We start from the raw sequence: 19,490 nt of genomic DNA on the forward strand, positions 1-19,490 counted from the left end.
GTATGAAAGGCTGAACAGTTCTGAAATAATTTAAATGAGGAACCAATCACTGGTAATAGGATAGGTGGTTAATCCCATGACATTGGAAAATAGAATATTGAAAGGAAGCGACTTTTAATATAGCACATATGGTAGGTTTCATGACGAAACATTGACGCAATAACAATAAAAGAGTACTTCAAATACTCGGAAGTTAAGGTGTTTTAAATTTTGAAAATTTTGGAAACAGTTTCGTGAAGGCAATTGCCGCGTAGAGCCTTCAATAGTCATCTTTCTATTTCAATAAATGTTTCCTAAAAAAAAAACTTGTTCTTTTTATCCACGGATATCTAGCAGCTTTTATGGTTAATGTGGTTCTTCTGACTCCATTGGTACTTCCAACTTCTTCAACATTTCTCATCCAATGTCACTAGGCATAACCACCATGGGCAGACACAAATCAGATAGTTTCAGATATCTTATGGCAACCCAAAGAGTTCATGTTATTCACAATCTTATGAGTAGGAATGGTACAACAAATCTTAGTTAACCGACTGAAACTATCTTCATGGTATTGTCGCATGATTTGGATCGTCACTAGGTATTCATCCAATTGATTGGAGGATTGGATGTTACTGGATCCAAGATCATTAGGAGTTTTCTTTCAAAGTATATGGTTTTTGCGGGATTTCATGTGATTTGACAAAGTCAACAATGGCATAAATATCTAATTGGTTCACTGACTAGAGCTTGGAAACACAGATGCACGATCATGGTGTCAGTCTCGGACATCCATAACTGTACACATAACACAGATGCATGATCATGGTGTCAGTCTCCGTAACTGTACACATTCAGATTTGAATGTGTGCATGATGATAATTGAGAGTATGCCGCCAGAAGCTATACTGCATATCAAGTGTCAAAATTATCCGAGGGATAACTGTTGCGACACATACCATCAAATCCCAACGTATTCCATGAAGAAGAACTGATATGCTCATTCATGGTTGCTTTCCTCCCTAAACAGAAATCCACTCTCATGGCCTCAATTTTCTTTGCATCTTGTTGCAGGCCAACAGCTGCATAAATATCATACATAATGGTATAAGCAGCAGTGCAACTATCTTCCACTTGTATTATCTGATGGAAAATCAATCTCCCAAGGTTCACATTACCCCATTTTTTGCAATAATACAATAATGTGAGCCAAACCGAAGGATCACTAGAAGAAATCATTGTCTTAATCATTGCCATTGCTTTTCCAAGATGGCCTGCACATCCTAAAATGGCCACCATGCAAGTATGGTGCTCTAACTGTGGTGTGACACCGTACTGTTTGCTCATATTTTCATAATAAATTTGGGCCTCATTCATTTTCCCTGAGTGACTACAAGCATTTAACATACAAAGGAAGGTTATCTCATTTGGAGAATGGCCTTCCCTTTGCATCTCTTGAAAGCACTCATGTGCTTCTTCATAATGACCTTTTTCAGCATACCCTGCGATTAGTGCAGACCAAGAAACTACATCTCGAGATGAAAGTTCTTTGAGCACTTCTTGGGCCTTTGCAAGCATACCAAATTTCGCATACATGTCTACCAATGCACCACCAAGCACAGCATTGTTCACCAATAAACCGCTATTCGCTATTTCATCATGAATCTGTTTTCCTTTCTCAACAGCTCCAATGCTACCACATGCCTTCAGAATGCAAGTGAAAGTAATCTCATCTGAAGAGAGACCCTCCCTCTGCATTAATGTGTAAGAATCAAGTGCTTCACGTCCTTTCCCCTCTTGGGCATACCCTGCAATAAGTGCATTCCAAGAGACTATATCTCGGAAATGAAGACTTCTAAGAACTTTGTGTGCCTTTGCAAGCATGCTACACTTGGTGTACATGTCAATCATTGCAGTACCAAGCACGATATTTTTCTCAAGCAAACCTCTACTGACAATTTCGCTATGGATTTGTTTTCCTTTTCCAATAGCTCTTGTGCTGCCACAAGCCTTTAGAATACAATTAAAGGTGACCTCATTTGGAGAAAGGCCTTCCCTCTGCATCTGTGAGTAACAGTTCAATGCTTCATGACCTTGACCTAGCTGGGAAACATATCCTGCTATTAGTACATTCCAGGAGATCACATCGCGAACATAAAGTTCTTCCAACACTTGCTGGGCTTTTCCAAGTACGCCACATTTAACATACATATCTACCAATGCCGTACCAAGTACAATGTTTTTGCTTAATAAGCCCATATTGGCAATCTCTTCATGAATTTGTTTGCCTTTGTGAATAGCTCCAATGCTGCCACAAGCCTTCAGTAAGCAAATGAATGTGGATTCATTTGGAGAGATACCTTCTATTTTCATTTTTTCCATGCAGTTTAGTGCTTCACAACCTAGTTCCATTTGGGTGTATCCTGAAATTAAAGCATTCCAAGAGACAAGGTTTCGATGAGGAATCTCCTCAAATGTTTTTTGTGCTTTCGTAAGCACACCACATTTTGCATACATATCCACCAGTGCAGTGCCAAGAACAATACTTTCCATCAACATCTCCATGCACATAATATGGACATGAATTTGTGTGCCCTTGTCAACAGCTCCAATACTTCCGCATGCTTTCAAAACACAAATGAAGGTAACCTCATTCGGGGAAATGCCCTCTCTTTGCATACATGCAAACAACTTCAATGCTTCATGACCTTGATTATTTGCTGCATATCCTGCAATTAGAGTAGACCAAGAAACGACATCATGATTCTTAAGCTCTTCAAGTACTTCCTGTGCTTTTTTGAGTGCACCACATTTGGCATACATATCCACCAAAGCATTTCCTAGAATGATGTTCCTCTCCAATAAGCCTCTATGGACAATTTCATGATGAATTTGTTTCCCCTTGACAATATCTCGTGTGATGCCACAAGCCTTGACGATGCTTGTTAAGGTGACCCAAGTAGGAGAGCAGGACTCGTTTTGCATCTTTTCAAAACAAGCAAGTGCTTCAAGACCATACCCCTGCTGGGCATACCCTGCAATGAGAGCATTCCAAGAGACAACATCCTGAACTAGAAGGGTTTCAAGCACATGATGTGCTTCTGCAAGAGCACCGCATTTAGCATACATGCTGATTAAGGCACTGGCTACATAAGGGTTTGTTTCAAGCCACCCCTTTTTCAGAGTATCGTCATGTAATTCAGTGCCTTTGTAGAGGTCTTTGTTCTTTGCACACATTTTCAGTAAGTCCACAACTGTACAATCTCTCTTATCTTTGCCCATCATGAAACAAAACCCCAGGGGGTCATGAATTACTCTGCAAGTGTGATTCGTAAACCTGTTTTTGTCCCTGTCCCTTTAAGAACAAAGAGAGAGAGGAACCTTGTACTCATGTCTAGTCCGGCATTTAAAGAGCTCCTAAGAAAAGAATAAAGTGTACTATCGGCATAGTAATCGGCAGATATAGCCCTGATGTAGTGATTCCATAAGCGTGCATTTGAATTGCCGTATGTATCCATGCTGCGTGCATTTGATTTGCAGTGTGCATTCATGCAGTTTCAGCTCGGTATCGATCCAAATTGTGTCTAAAATATCTAGTTCCACGTTTGTATTGTTACTGTAACCATTATTATGTAGTCCCCACTACCTATTTGATGTTTATTTAACAGCAAGACGAGATAAAACAGCTTAGTTTTGTTGAGTATAAATACTCTGCAAAAAGCTTTAACCCTCTTTCGATAACTCTATATGCATGCAAGCAAAACGCCCAAAAACATTAGATATGAAAGCTGACAAAAAAAAATGGCATTCTTGACACGGTTCACATTTCCAAGAAAAGAAAACTTCAACATTAGGTAATATGGCGGATATGCAATGTGCTCCTTTTTTGTGCCCAACGTCCTTCATACCTCTTGAGAGAAGTGTTTAATTATGGTCTTCTACACATCTATCACTTAATGTTAAAGCCTTTATGGCATATCTACCCCCACCCCCCTCTGATATAAGAATATATATATATGTATATGTAGTGTTCCCTGTCATGAATGATCCAAGTATGCTAACCCTCCAAAAGTTTTGACAATGATCTTTACGAAAAATAGTAATATCAACTTGTGTGAGAGCTGGGCGATTATACGTCTATAGAAAGAGATAGATCACCACGTCATGTTATGTTTTATGCTCGTAGGCATTCAATGTAGATCTTGAGTATAATTGACCTGGCTTGGATCTAAGCACCATCAACACACAACCACCCAAAACGTACATAAACAAAGTACCTCCACCTATCATATCAAGAGGAATCTGTTTCACCAATGTTGCCATTTTTGGAGACTATATCCGTCAAAGTCATTACTTGTTAGTGTTAGCCATGCATGACACTAGGAAATAAAGTTATGATAAATTTTTTCGCACTTTAAGGATGTGCGCATTAGAGATGAGTAATTAGCCATACATGAATCTGGACATGAACCAAATGAACAAGCATCCCTTGAGTTTCTGCTTTCATGCTGTTGTTTGCTTTCACATGCTAGTGAGTCGGAGGTATTTTACAGGTTGATGGATGGCACTAAAAAAATTGTCAATAACAAACCAAATGGACAAGCATGAATAACGCCCTTTATCATAATAATACACAATGAATCTATTATTCAAGTAATAAACCCTGCATACTTGGTTTGATTTACAGGAAATATGATACACCTAACTATGACTCCAGGATGAAAACTCATAGCCAGCAAGAAGGAAGTGCAAGTGCAAGTGCACATAAGAAATTATAGTTGCCTCTTGATTTGGACATCACAATAAACTCTGCTGCTCATCCGCTGCACCCCCAAAGCACACTAAATCCTCATCTTGGGGCAGATGCCTTTTACTATATCTAGGATTGATTTGCCAGTTGCCCCAACTGCTACTGATTTCAAAATACAGCCCTAATCTTGCAATGGGTTTTACAAACAGGTTAGGCAAATGCAATTCTTCATCTTAAGCATGAAAATAGTATCTATCAGAACAATGTTCCTGCTGAAGCTCATCACATTTGTCTGGTGTGGCCAACTCTGCAAGTGACATCAGTGCTCATTTTTGTAATCATGGAACCATTCATCAAGCAATGTGTGGCATTGCTCTAAAAGAGACTAGAATATAATGCTTTGTGCACTTCCACTGTCATGTAAGATAGTCGAGTGATGCATCACATTGTTCTAAAAGAGACTCGAGCACAGCAGTTTTTACTTTTTGTAAGTGCACCATACCTATGGATAAACATCGGCATCCACCAAATCATCCAGGTATGTTGCCAGGGGATTGACTAATCACAAAAGTTTGGGTTCCTTTTCATCTGTTTCTAAAATTTTCCAGTCCTTGACAATCTGACCTCAAAGTTTAGGATGTGCTACTATCATTAATAGCCACCACACTCATTTTCCATCTTCACAATATCAGTGCAGCCTGAATCACAACAACCTTTAGCTTTGGGCTCTTGGTATAAATGATGTCATATTATGGCCGTCATTACAGATAGTGATATTCTTGACAAGATGTAAAGCTTCTCTTTTACATATGCTACTGAGAGCTGAAGCAATTGCAAGCTTCTTGAAATGCCTTTCTTCATTCACTTGATCCAGAATATTATGCCTAATTAAATGCACACTTCATGCTTTTGAATTTTCATATATAGCTTTAATTTGAGAATGTTTTACATTCCCAGTAGAAAATGAACAGACATTTCCACTTGCATCTACCCACTCACTTGTTCCTAGCTTCTTTGAGGAAGCACTTTTCCCTCTCATAGCTTCAACCTTTTCTGCATCCTCTTGCATGCCAGCTACTGCGTAAATATTAGCCATGAGGACATAAGCTGCAGCTGCAAGGTCATCGTCCACCTGAATTACCTGATCAAAAGCCAATTTTCCAAGCTCTACATTTCCCCATTTCCAACAAGCACCCAATAATGCCACCCAAACTGAAGGATCATCAAATGATGGCATTGTCTTAATCACTGATATTGCCTTGTCAAAACGTCCTGCGGATCCAAAAACTACCACCATGCAAGTGTGATGCTCTAACATTGCTGCTATCCCATATTCTGTGCTCATTTTCTCATAATACAATTGGGCCTCATTGAACTTACCTGCATGGCTACATGCATTCAGCAGACATAGGAAGGTTACCTCATTTGGAGAGAGACCTTCTCTTTGAATCTGTTTGAAACAGGTCAGTGCTTCAAGAAAATGACCCTCTTGAGCATACCCAGAAATTAGTGCATTCCAAGAGGCTACATTACGACTAGGCAGTTCATCTAGCACTTTATGAGCTTTTTCAAGCGCACCACATTTTGCATACATGTCCACTAAAGCAGTCCCAAGCAAAGTATTTTGGTCTAGCAAACCCTCGGTGACAATCTGATCATGAATTTGTTTACCCTTGTCAATAGCTCCTATGTTGGCACATGCTTTCAAGATGCAAGTGAAGGTGATCTCATTTGGGAGGAAGCCCTCCCTTTGCATACGTGCAAAACAATTGAGTGCATCATGACTTCGCTCCTCTTGGGCATATCCTGCAATTATTGCATTCCAGGAAACTACACTTCGAGCAGGAAGTTCTTCTAGCACTTCTTGCGCTTTTGCAAGTGCGCCACATTTTGCATACATGTCCACTAAAGCATTTCCCAGAGAAATATTTTTCTCCATCAAGCCCCTATTGACAATCTCATCATGGATTTGTTTACCTTTATCCACTGCACCCATGACACCACAGGCCTTCAAAAGGCTGACGAAGATAACATCACTCGGAGAGAGGCCCTCTCTTTGCATCTGTTCAAAACAATTTAATGCTTCCAAGCCTTGCCCCTCTTGAGCATAACCTGCAATTAATGCAGACCAAGAGACTACATCCCGATCAGGAAGCTCTTCAAGCACTTCTTGTGCTGTTGCAAGCATGCCACATTTGGCATACATATCCACCAAAGCAGTGCCAAGCACCGCATTTTTTTCCAGCAAGCCCATACTCAAAATCTGCACATGGATTTGCCTGCCCTTGTCAACAGCTCCTGTACTACCATAGGCCTTCAAGATAGAAATAAATGTGATCCCATCTGGAGAGAGGCCATCCCGTTGCATGCCTGCAAATGACCTGAGTGCCTCAAAACCTTTCTCATGTTGGGAATATCCTGCAATAAGTGCATTCCACGAAACTATGTCTCGGATAGGAATCTCTTCGAGAACTTGTTGTGCTTTTGCAAGCTTACCACATTTGGCATACATATCCACCAACGTATTGCCAAGCAAAACATTTTTCTCCAGCAAAGCCCTATGGACAATCTCATCATGAATTTGTTCTCCCTTGTTAATAGCTCCAACACTGCCACAAGCCTTGACGATGCAAATGAAAGTGACCGCATCTGGAGATATGCCTTCCTTTTGCATTCTCTCGAAACAGTTGAGGGCTTCATGACCTTTATCTTCTTGGGTATATCCAGCAATCAATGCAGACCAGGACACTGCATCTCGAATAGGAAGCTTTTCAAGTACTTCCTGTGCTTTTGCCACCGCACCACATTTGGCATACATATCCACTAACGCAGTGCCAAGCAACACATTCTTCTCCAACAAACCACTATGGACAATCTCTTCATGGATTTGTCTACCTTTTTCAATATCTCCCAACCTTGCACATGCCTTGAGAATGCACGTGAAAGTGATTTCATCTGGAGAAAGACCCTCCCTTTGCATTTGTGTAAAACAAGTGAGTGCTTCGGAACCTTGTTCATGCTGGGAATATCCTGCAATTAACGAATTCCATGTGACTACATTCCGAACAGGGAGCTCATCAAGCACTTTTCGTGCTTTTGTAAGTACACCACATTTAGCGTACATATCAACCAACGCATTGCCAAGAAAAACATATTTTTTCAACAAGCCCTTACGACAAATCTCTTCATGAATTTGTTTGCCCTTGTCAATAAGCCCCCTACTTCCACATGCCTTCAGGATGCATGTGAAAGTGACCCCATCTGGAGAGATGCCTTCCCGTTGCATTCTCTCAAAGCAGTTGAGAGCTTTGAAACCATGTCCTCGTTGGGTATACCCTGCAATGAGAGCATTCCAGGAGACAACATTTCGAACAGGAAGAGTTTCAAGCACTTCCTGGGCTTTCGCAAGGGCGCCGCACTTGGCATACATGCTAATCAAAGCACTGCCAACATAAGGGCTGGTCTTTCCATAAAGAATCCTTCGCTCGAGGATATCGGCATGCAGTGCAGAGCCTTGTTGCAGATCCTTCTTCTTGGCACAGTCCTTGAGCAATCCAACAAATGGAAAGTCATGCTTAGCATTAGCAATGTTAGGAGACTCTTCCTTCCCCATGTCTGGGAATGGAGAGCCACGCACAGCCTCGTCATTACTGACTTTGACTTCTCCAAGGACTGACTCCAGCCATCATGGACCTGTGTATCAAATCAAACACAGGTTTGCTTTCAGAAAATATGATCAGGCATATGTGACCCACGATCTCCTCCCGAGTCCAATGATTTTGTGCAACTTCGTGTTGCCAATTGCACCTCATGAATCGCATGGCCGGGATCGAATTTAGGTTCTCTCAAAAGTATGAGTTTGATGCTACTTATGTAAAAAAGCATTACGCCAACAGGCAATGAGAGAAGAAAACAGAAACATAATTTTCAAAATAAAACTTCTAGGCTTAATCCTAAATATCTATTTCGATGATCTTACTATCTGAAATGGAGTGATCCTCAAGATGGTTTTTTACGAGCACGAAGTACATAACTAAGATGTACGAGATCAATTGTGGTGACAAGACATGATATTAGTGTTGGTTGCCAATAGCCATGGTGGAGAGAGGCTATAATAAAGTTCCCTGAGTACACATGGGTGTCCTCAAGTAGATTGGACATGGCAAGTAATGACTCAATGGCAAGTGAACATCGTCTTTTCACAAAAAAAAGAAAAAAGTGTATCTTATTCTTCAACCTTAATAGGGGAGAATATACCTTTTCAATTTTGATCTGGAAGTTTACATGCAATCCTCCATTCAAAATTCGATAACAATTAAGCAAACATACTAGCTTTAAGTGACAAATTCTTCTCTATCCCTTTGATACACTTCTAGTCCCATTAATAGATGCACCAAGCAAAGTCCGTGATCTTGAATTTGGAGCTTGGCATAGAATACAATAAGGTGTTGAAATATCTTAGATCTATTAGATATGCATGCATCCCTAAGGCCACTCGTGATAAGTCAATTGCACTTTGAATAATCCATTCTCAAGGTTTTCAATATAATCCACATAAAAAACATTCCATGTCGTACAACTCCTATCCCCATAGTGTTGTCAATTGAATATTCGCAAACTATTATTGGGGAGAGAAAAGCTCTAATATATCATATTTGCAACAAAGAAGCCACACCTTGTCTTAACTCTATCAAAGCAGGCAATCTTGAGTTGGAACCTGGTCCTAGCATAGAATAGACACACGCAATCTCTTGCGACATCGCGGTACGACAAATGAATTTTTTGCTTAGCTCCTATCAACACACACAATCTCCCCCCCCCCCACACACACACAATATGGCAAATGAGTCCTTTTTGGTCTTAACTACATTGACAAATGAGCCATTCCATGTAATCTTGAGTCCAGTGGTAACTTCCCCCAACATCCCATCGCCCTCCTTGTAGCTTACTACATTATCATGTCATAGGACTTTACAAGGTCAAAATCTTCGGCAAAGTCCATGAAAGAAGAGTGGTGGCTTGACAATTCTACTTCCCATTCACATACTTCTATGTACGTCTATCAACTAACTCTCTCTGCATCATTCCCTACTGGTGTACCTTAATGCAAATTCTCCTTCCCAACACATTTTTTGTCAAAGCTTCCTCTCCATCATTTTGCTTGGGTGGATTATGCTGCATGCATCAGATATTGTGCAAAGCTTCTTCTCCTCCATCTTCATAGCAGCAATTGCTGCCGCAGAATGAATGAGAGTCAATTTGTTGAGCTGCTCAAGGCTTGTGCAACCAAGAAGGATCTCCGTGAAGGCGCTCGACTCCATGCCCACATTCTGGAGCAGCGCGGCCTACTTGACACCAGCCCCCACATTGCCACCACTCTCATCAGCATGTATGCCAAATGTGGTGCCATCCAGAAAGCCCATCAACTCTTTAGGGAGCTTCCAAACCGAGATGTTGTCTCTTGGAATGCCCTCATTGCAGGGTATGCCCAACATGGGCAGATTCATGAAGCTTTTAACGTTTTGGAAAGGATGAGAAATGATGGCATCTCTCCCAATCCGATCACTTTCACTTCTGCCTTGAAGGCGTGTGGTAGCTCAGGAAGCATTGGCAAAGGCCAACAAATCCACGATGAGATTGTTGCTAGAGGTTTTCTTGAGAAAAATATAATTGTGCTTGGTAATGCTTTGGTGGGTATGTATGCAAAATGCGGCATGCTCGCAGAAGCACAACAAATGTTGGAAAGGCTTCCTATACGAGATGTTGTCTCGTGGTCTGCACTGATTGCAGGATATGCTGAACAAGGGCATGGTAATCAAGCACTTAGCTGTCTTGATGAGATGCAAAAGGAGGGAATTACGCCAAACGAGATTACGTTTGTATGTGTTCTAAAGGCTTGTCGCAGCATCAGAGCGATTGAAAAGGGCAAGCAAATTCACAATGAGATTGCCAGCATGGGCTTGCTGAAGAAAAGTGTTATGCTTGGCAATGCTTTGGTGGATTTGTATGCCAAATGTGGCATACTTGCAAAAGCACAAGAAGTGCTTGAAGAGCTTCATATTCGAGATGTGGTCTCATGGAATTCTCTAATTGCAGGGCATGTCCTTTGGAATCAAGGACATGAAGCACTCAATTGTTTTGAAAGGATGCTAAGGGAGAGCGTCTCTCCAGATCAAGTCACATTCATTTGCATCTTAAAAGTGTGCGGACACATAAGAGATCCTGTGAAAGGAAATCAAATTCATGATGACATTGTCAATAGAGGTTTATTGGAGAAAAATATTGTGCTTGGCAATGCTTTGGTGGATATGTATGCAAAATGTGGTGTTCTTACGAAAGCAAAACTACTACTAGACGAGCTTCCTTGTCGTGATGTAGTATCATGGTCTGCTCTAATTGCGGGATATACCCAAGAAGGCCAAGACCGTGAAGCATTGAATTGTTTTGAACAAATGCAAAGAGAAGGTGTGTGTCCAAATGCTGTCACATTTATCTGCATTCTGAAGTCATGTGGCAGTATAGGAGCTATTGACAAAGGAAAACAAATTCATGATGAAATCATTAACAGGGGTTTGTTGAGTGATAATGCTATTCTTGGTAATGCTTTGGTAGATATGTATGCCAAATGTGGTTTTCTTATCAAAGCACAACAAGTGCTCGAAGAGCATCCTCGTCGAAATGTTGTATCATGGAATGCACTAATTGCTGGGTATGTCCAGCATAAGCAAGGTCAAGAAGCAATGCAATGTTTTGAAAGAATGCAGAAAGAGGGTCTTGCTCCAAATGAGGCCACAATCATTTCTATTTTGAAAAGCTGTGGTGACATAGGAGCCATTCATGAAGGCAAACGCCTCCACATCGACATTGTCAACAATGCATTTCTCGAGAAAAATACTCAACTTGGGAATGCTTTGGTGGATATGTACGCTAAATGTGGATTTCTTGCAAAAGCACGCCAGGTGCTTGAAGACCTTCCCAATCGAAATACAGTCTCATGGAATACATTAATGGCAGGGTATACTCAAGATAAACAAGGCCATGCAGCATTGGAATGTTTTGAACAAATGCTATGGGAGGGTCACTCACCAGACAATATCACCTTCACATGCATCTTGAAGGCGTGTGGTAGTGTTGGAGCTATCGAAAAAGGAAAAAATATTCATGATACAATTCTCAACAAGGGGCTACTGCAGAACAGCATTGTGCTTGGCAATGCTTTGGTTGATATGTATGCCAAATGCGGTGCATTTGCAAAAGCACAACAAGTGCTCAATGAACTTCCTGAGCGAGACACGGTCTCTTGGTCTGCATTGATCTCAGGTTATGCTCTAAGAGGGCATTGGCTAGAAGCATTGAACTGTTTTGAACAGATGCAAAGGGAGGGCCACTCTCCAAATGATGTAACCCTCTTATGTGTGTTAGATGCGTGTAATCACTCAGGAAAATTGGACGAGGCCGAAACATATTATGAAAATATGAGCAAAATATATGGGATCACACCAACATCAGAGCACCACACTTGCATGGTTGTGGGTTTCGGAAGTGCAGGGCGTTTTGATAAGGTATTGTCTGTAATAAAGAAAATGCCATGCTTTCTCATGCCTTCAGTTTGGCTTAGACTACTAGGTTCCTGTAAAAAATGGGGGAATGTGAAGCTCGGTAGATTGGCCTTTGATCAAGCAATGAAACTCGATAACACACTTTCAGCAGGTTCTAGTATATATGGAACTGCTGATAAGGTTGAAGCCATGAGAGAGGATGTTGGTACCAGGGAAAAAACAGAAATGAGTTTGTGATTTGATGGAAGTGGGAATGTTCATTCAATTTCTATTACAGATGCAACACATTTTCAAAGTAAGATAGGTCTTAAAATATCACAGAATATTTCAAAATGATACACTAAAGAAATTAGCTCCAGCCTATGCCTGCATCAAATACACATCAAAGGGGAAGTAAACATATTTGGAATAGCATCTATCTTGTCCCTCACCAGCTTCGTTCATGTCATGAATACAGGTGGTTATGGTCAAGAAACCATACCACATGACAGTTTTGAAGATGACAAACATGATTGGTGGAAAAATATTTGTCATGCTGGTAGTACATAACCATTCTTTAATGGAGGTAATTTACATTATCTGAACACTCTACTCCCCTCTTAAGGATGAGGTATGAAAATCAGGAAGACTTATGCCTGGTGAGATACTTAAAATTGAAGTGGGATCCCTAGTATGACAATTATTAAGATGACTATCACAATAGGCCATTGGCCTCACAAATAGGGAGGTGGGTGAGGATTTTCAGACTTCTCTAAAAGTTGTATTCATAGCCAATGTACAGATACCAAGAGCAGGTTGAGTCTGAGAATGAGAAGGCTCTAATGCTGCATATACCTGCATCACGGCTATTTGCAACTCCCTATGGTATTTTTTGGCAAGTTCATTTAAAATCTTCCTCTTACTGTGAGGCGTTATCCTTCTATTTTTGCTTCTTCATGTCCTACATAACACAGGTCTGAAACGAGGATGCAGTGTTTACATCCACATTTTATACTACCACATGCACTTATCCGCTTGACTTTTACCATCGTCCATCAAAGACAGGAATGACCCAGTCCATTAATTATATCAAAGTGCTTTGGTTGTCTCCCTTGCATTTGAATGTATATAAATTGTTTCTTGATATTATCTTCATTTATAAAATTGCTGACATGTTCATCTTCATGGGTAGCCCGCAGTTCATACATCTAATGGTAGTTCTTGAATCAGGTCCTCTTAGAACATAAGGCGTGTTTCCATCATCCTCAGAAACCCAGATTCTTTTACAAACAATCATATATAACTCTAAAATGTTGGCATCTTTTAAACGGCAGATTGGCATATGAAACTGAATGAGAGACTACGTCTTAAAAGCTTGATTCACTTTTTAGTAGCAACAACCAAAGATAAATATTATTAAATGAAAGTCATATGACTTGCAAAAGCCATTATGATGGGAAGATACTGTAGTTTAATATTTATTCACATTACAAATTTGTATCGATAGTTCAAATACATTGGCAATATCCAAGCACCCTAATCCTGGTAATTCACATTAATGAAATTGGCCATAATCATGACCATATATCCAAAGTGCTGTCCAAATCTCTCATGGCTTATACCCATTCTAGGAGTAGTTATAAGAGTGATGCTTCTAAGACAAGTAATCTCATTCCAATTGTTCTGTCTGCAACAATTTGTAACCATTAACACTGATCAGTACCCTTCCTTGCCTAGTGAACTTCACATCATGGTCTAGTTCACTAATATTCATAATTTGCGAAGGATGTGCCACATTTACAATCGTTGTAGTTTTACCACTTAAATATTTTATAGGAGGTAGCACACGTGTCCTCAACAGCATTTGATATTGGTTCTAGTTGTCACTGTGATGGTGGTATATGAAACTGCACAACCTTCTTACCAGACATTAATGATCATGAAATAGTGAATGAATCTTGACAGGATTTGATATTGTTTCTAACTGTCACTGTGATGGTGCTACGTGAAACTGCACAGGTCCTTTTTATGAGAATTTAATGATCATGAAATAGAGAATGAATCTTGAAATAACTCCAAGTTCATATGAATGTATGTTTCACTCTCCTGCCTTCATAATTTCATTCTTATCATCAATCTTGTTGATTGACTACAATTGCATTGTGTTTCTTATAATGGAAGCATTCTCCCCAAAACTTGTATCCATCTTGCCAAATCATCTTTGTTGAAGAAATTGCCATTGGCTTTTGCATTGCAAAGAATGCAGTTTTCTAACTTCAATCTGCAACTCATTCTTCATGAGTAATGCAAAGAAGTTTTCAAATGAAACTGTTTTGAGTCTCATCTGAATGTAGGTACTATTACCAAACTTTCAAATTTGTAGTAATGGGCGTTATAGAATCTCTTTCACCAAGCATTTTATGCTCACAATCAACTCTCCAGGTTCTGAATCCTTGTTTCATCTTTCTTCTTGTGTCTTCATATTAACCTCTTTCTAATGCTCCTACCCTTCATTGCCTTGCAACATGTTAAAAAATGGATGTAGCTAGGTAACAAGGCCACTGACAATTTGCATTCCTTTGATTCCAAGCTCATAGAAGATCATAGGGGCCGAGAGTTCATTGTGGTTCTAGGTCACTCCCAACCCAATATCTAGAAGCTTATACAAATCAAGAATGACAATAATGTTAACTCCATAGAGTAAGTTCGTGGCATTTACCTTGCCTTCACTGAATGCTCGTGGATGAAGAGTTTTTTTTTCTTCCAGAATGACCACCAATAAATATTTATGAAGTGATATCTTTATTGGTGTTGTGGAGGCCTTGATATGCATATTCATGAAAGAAAAAGAGATCAAATCCCTATTCCTTACTGTGTGAAACATCAGACCTTTTGTTGTATCACTATTCTGATACATTCTTTGCAACAATGCAAACTTCAAAATTATTCTCTTTCTGAGATTTTTAAGGACAATTTCCATCATTGCACGCGCTATGAGGATATTTAGACAGCATGTGTTTTGCATCAGTTTCCATACTCATTCCTGGCTTCTTCAAAGCAGCATTTCTCGCTTTCATGGCTTCTTCAATATTTTGTGCAGCATCCTGCATGCCGCAGTTGAATAAACGTTAGACATGTACATAAGCTGCTGCAACAGTCTCATCAAGTCGAATAGCTGAATCAAAAGCTAATCTTCCAAGCTTTACGTTTCCCCACTTCCTACAATATCCCAGTAGTAAAAGCCAAACTGAAGGATTCCTACAAGATGGTATTGTCTGAATCACTGACATTGCTTTGTCAAAGCGTCCAGCACACCCAAAAAGCCCCACCATGCAAGCATGGTGCTCCAACTCTGGTATAATCCCATATTCTATGCTCATATTCTCATAATATTTTTCGGCCTCATCTAATTTTCCTGAGTGGCTAAATGCATTCAACAACGAGAGGAAGGTTAACTCGTTTGGAGCAAGCCCTTCCTTTTGCATTTGTTTAAAACAACTCATAGCTTCGGAGTCCTGCCCCTTTTGAGCATATCCTGCAATCAATGCAGACCAAGAGACAACGTCACGAAGAGGAAGTTCTTTCAGCACTTGATGTGCCCTTGTGAGGACACCACATTTGGCGTACATATCCACCAAAGCATTTCCAAGAGCAATATTTGTGCCCAATAATCCTGCATTCACAATCTCATTGTGAATTTGTGTGCCTTTATCAATAGTGGCTATGCAACTACAGGCACTTAGGATGCAAGTGAAGGTGACTTCATTTGGAGAGAGTCCCTCTCTCCGCATCAGCGAAAAACAGTCCAGTGCTTCATGGCCCTGCCCCTCATGAGTGTAACCTGCAATTAATGCATTCCAGGAGACTGTATCTCTAGCAGGAAGGCCTTCAAGCACATGTGCTGCATTTGCAAGCATGCCACATTTGGCATACATGTCCACCAAAGCAGTACCAAGCACAATATTTTTCTTCAAAAAACCCCTATGCATCACTTCTTCATGTATTTGTTTCCCAATGTCAGGAGTTCCGATATTGCCACAAGTCTTGAGGATGCATGTGAAGGTGACCTCATCTCCAAAGATTCCCTCTCTTTGCATTCTTTCATAGCAGTTAAGGGCTTCGTGACCTTGCTCGTGTTGGACACATCCTGCAATAAGTGCATTCCATGATACTATATTTCGAACAGGAAGCTCTTCCAGCACTTGCCATGCTTTCGTAAGCATGCCACATTTTGCATACATATCCACCGAAGCATTGCCAAGTTCTATGCTTTTCTCTAGCAAGCCCCTCCTCTGAATTTCTTCATGAATTTGTTTGCCCTTATCAACTGATCTGATGCTTCCACAAGCTTTTAAAATGCAGATGAATGTGACTTCATTGGGACAAAGGCCCTCTCTTTGCATTTGTCCAAAACAGTTCAGTGCATCATGACCACACCCTTCTTGCACATATCCTGCAATTAGTGCAGACCAAGAGACAATGTCTCGAGAGGGAAGGTCTTCAAGCACTTCCTGTGCTTTAGCAAGTACACCACATTTAGCGTACATATCAACTAGTGCAGTGCCAAGAACAATGCTGTTCTTAAGCAGACCTCTATTCACGATCTCTTCGTGAATTTGTTTACCCTTGTCAATAGCTCCTGTGTTTCCACATGCTTTTAGAATGCAGGTGAATGTGATTTCATTTGGATTGATTCCCTCCACTTGCATCCTTTGGAAACAATCAAGTGCTTCATGAAATCGCCCTTGCTGAGCATACCCACTGATGAGTGCACACCAAGTAACAGGATTTCGAACAGAAAGCCCTTCGAGCACTAGCTGAGCTTTTTCTAGTGCACCACATTTGGCATACATATCCACCAAAGCAGTGCCGAGCACAATATCTTTCCCAAGCAAACCTCTGTTGGCGATATCATCATGAATTAGTTCACCCTTCTGAAGATCGCCTATAGTGCCACAGGCCTTTAGAATGCAGCTGAAGGTGATCCCATCTGGAGAAAGTCCCTCACTCTGCATTCGGTTGAAACAATGGAGGGCTTTGTGGCCTTCCCCTACTCTGGCATATCCTGAAATTAGTGTGGACCAAGACACTACATTGCGGACAGGAAGCTGTTCGAGCACTTGTTGTGCTCCTGTGAGCACATGACATTTGGCATACATATCAACCAAAGCATTGCCAATCACAATGTTTTTCTTCAGCAGGCCCCTATTAGCAATTTCAATATGAATTTGTTTGCCCTTGTCAATAGCTCCGATACCTCCACATGCCTTCAAGATGCAAATGAATGTGACCTTATCTGGTGCAAGGTTCTCCCCCTGTATCCTTTGGAAGCAGTCAAGAACATGATGGCATTGCCTCTGTTTCACATACCCTGCAAGGAGAGCATTCAAAGAGGCTAAATGTTGAACCGGAAGCTCTTCAAACACTTGCCTGGCTTTTGCAACTGCCCCGCATTTCATATACATGCTGATTAAAGCACTGGCTACATAAGGGCTTCTTTCGAGCAATCCACAAGTATTCAGAGTGATATGAGCATGTAGCCTAGAGCCATTATGCAGATCACTCTGCTGACCAAAACTCTTGAATAGCTCAACGAATTTGAAGTCCCGTTCATGAATGCCATCGTTAGGAACCTGGTTGCATGACTGGCCTGCAGCAGCAGCAGCAGCAGCAGCTCGGTCTTTTCCATCCATAAGGATGGTTCTTCTTCTTCTTCTTCTTCTTCTTCTTCTTCTTCTTCAGCAGGTGTTGCCATCACCATCTCTGTTGTATGTTGTCCAGCACCTCCCAGCTAAGGATTGTAAAAGCCATGGGGGAATGAATCAATGGTCTGGGCGGACGGTTGAAAGAGCCGAAGATCCTCATAGTAACCGAACTGCCTCCGAGCTTATCCTAGTGCCTCGAAGCGATCGGCCCAATGGCCACCACCGTCATATTCATAAATGTGCGTGAAAAACACTACAATGGGACCACAATTGATTGCGGTCACCACTAGCTACAAGGGTAGTGAGAAATTTCTGAATTGCCGATCGGTAAGATGAACACTCCATGGAGGAAAGAATTTCTTTTTGGTCCAATATAAAGAAATTCGCGACATTGGTACTACTTCCGACTTTCATAGATATGCTTGGCTCCATGTCTACCATCAAATGCAAAAGCAATGCACATATTTCAATTATGACACAATCCATAATATCTCAAAAATAGAAAAAATATCTCAAACTTAGATTTTGGGTCGACGTGTGTGAATTGTGCAAATACCCATTGTCTTACTCTCTAAATCTAACAAGTAGTCAAACCATTTTTGTAATTATCTCTCTCAAAGTCTCTCTTTTATTGTAATTATCTAGGTCTTATGTGTGACCCAATTTTCTCACATATTTATTACAGCATATATATCCTCTTAATTTATTGAATGACATTGTGGAATGTTGAGGTTGAACCCATGATTGACAATTGATTACAGCATATATATCCTCTTAATTTATTGAATGACATTGTGGAATGTTGAGGTTGAACCCATGATTGACAATTGATTGATTTCTCTCATAATTAGCTTACCCTAATGGTAGGTCATTTACACTATTAGGCACTACATCTTCGAAAGCCAGTTTTATCACCGACTCTCTATTATTCAACAGATATCTCTTATTTCACTAGATGTCATTGTGGAATGTAGGGGTTGAACCCATGACCACTTGGTCTCCATTGGGCAACCTTATCAGCTAAGCTACATCCATATGGCCTCTCTCTCTCTCTCTCTCACCGTAGTGGTAAGTTATTACACCGCTAGCACTACATCTTGGGTCCGACGCTCAGTTCTCTCACTTTCTTAGACATTCAGCCACATTTTTCTAAATTCTTTTGAAAATAAGTATGGCAAAATAAGTAGGCAATACAACCTAGTGGATGATGGACACAATTATTTGCGATGGATCATTTTTATCGTGCTCATATTGACATGGCACAGGGTCCCTACAAAAAGGTGTTGGGCCATGTATGGGGGGTTCGGTGCCGGAAGGTCAAGGGAGTTAATGGGTGGCCTGATGATGAAGGGCCTGCGAAGCATTGGGCTTGACTTGACCGTGTGTAAGACCCTCCTATATATGTATGTATACATAGGACAATAGAAACATAGAGATCAATTTGGTCAATTTGTCTATCATTCTCTCAGTCCCTTGTTAACTAACTCTCCTCCGTGAGACAGAGTTAGTTATGACAAC

The 19,490-nt window shown here is 40.7% G+C and overlaps 2 protein-coding genes and 1 pseudogene across 2 annotated transcripts; 1 reads left to right on the forward strand and 2 right to left on the reverse strand.

Moving 5' to 3' along the window:
• Positions 1–614: 614 nt before the first annotated feature.
• LOC147858353 (pentatricopeptide repeat-containing protein At4g13650-like) lies at positions 615–8,601 on the reverse strand (annotated as a pseudogene).
• A 1,213-nt stretch (positions 8,602–9,814) lies between these two features.
• On the forward strand, positions 9,815–13,450 carry LOC147858354 (pentatricopeptide repeat-containing protein At5g27110-like). The gene has a single exon (XM_087326877.1). The coding sequence runs from the start codon at positions 9,973–9,975 to the stop codon at positions 12,523–12,525; it is 2,553 nt and encodes an 850-aa protein (XP_087183003.1). The 5' UTR covers positions 9,815–9,972; the 3' UTR covers positions 12,526–13,450.
• A 1,458-nt stretch (positions 13,451–14,908) lies between these two features.
• Positions 14,909–18,093, reverse strand: LOC147858355 (pentatricopeptide repeat-containing protein At3g09040, mitochondrial-like). The gene has a single exon (XM_087326876.1). The coding sequence runs from the start codon at positions 17,958–17,960 to the stop codon at positions 15,396–15,398; it is 2,565 nt and encodes an 854-aa protein (XP_087183002.1). The 5' UTR covers positions 17,961–18,093; the 3' UTR covers positions 14,909–15,395.
• Between the last annotated feature and the right edge of the window lie 1,397 nt (positions 18,094–19,490).

This window comes from Azolla caroliniana, unplaced genomic scaffold (genome assembly GCF_043228905.1).
Source record: "Azolla caroliniana isolate FFs.n. ecotype wild unplaced genomic scaffold, voAzoCaro1.0.p SCAF_11, whole genome shotgun sequence".
Classification (NCBI taxonomy): Eukaryota; Viridiplantae; Streptophyta; class Polypodiopsida; order Salviniales; family Salviniaceae; genus Azolla; species Azolla caroliniana.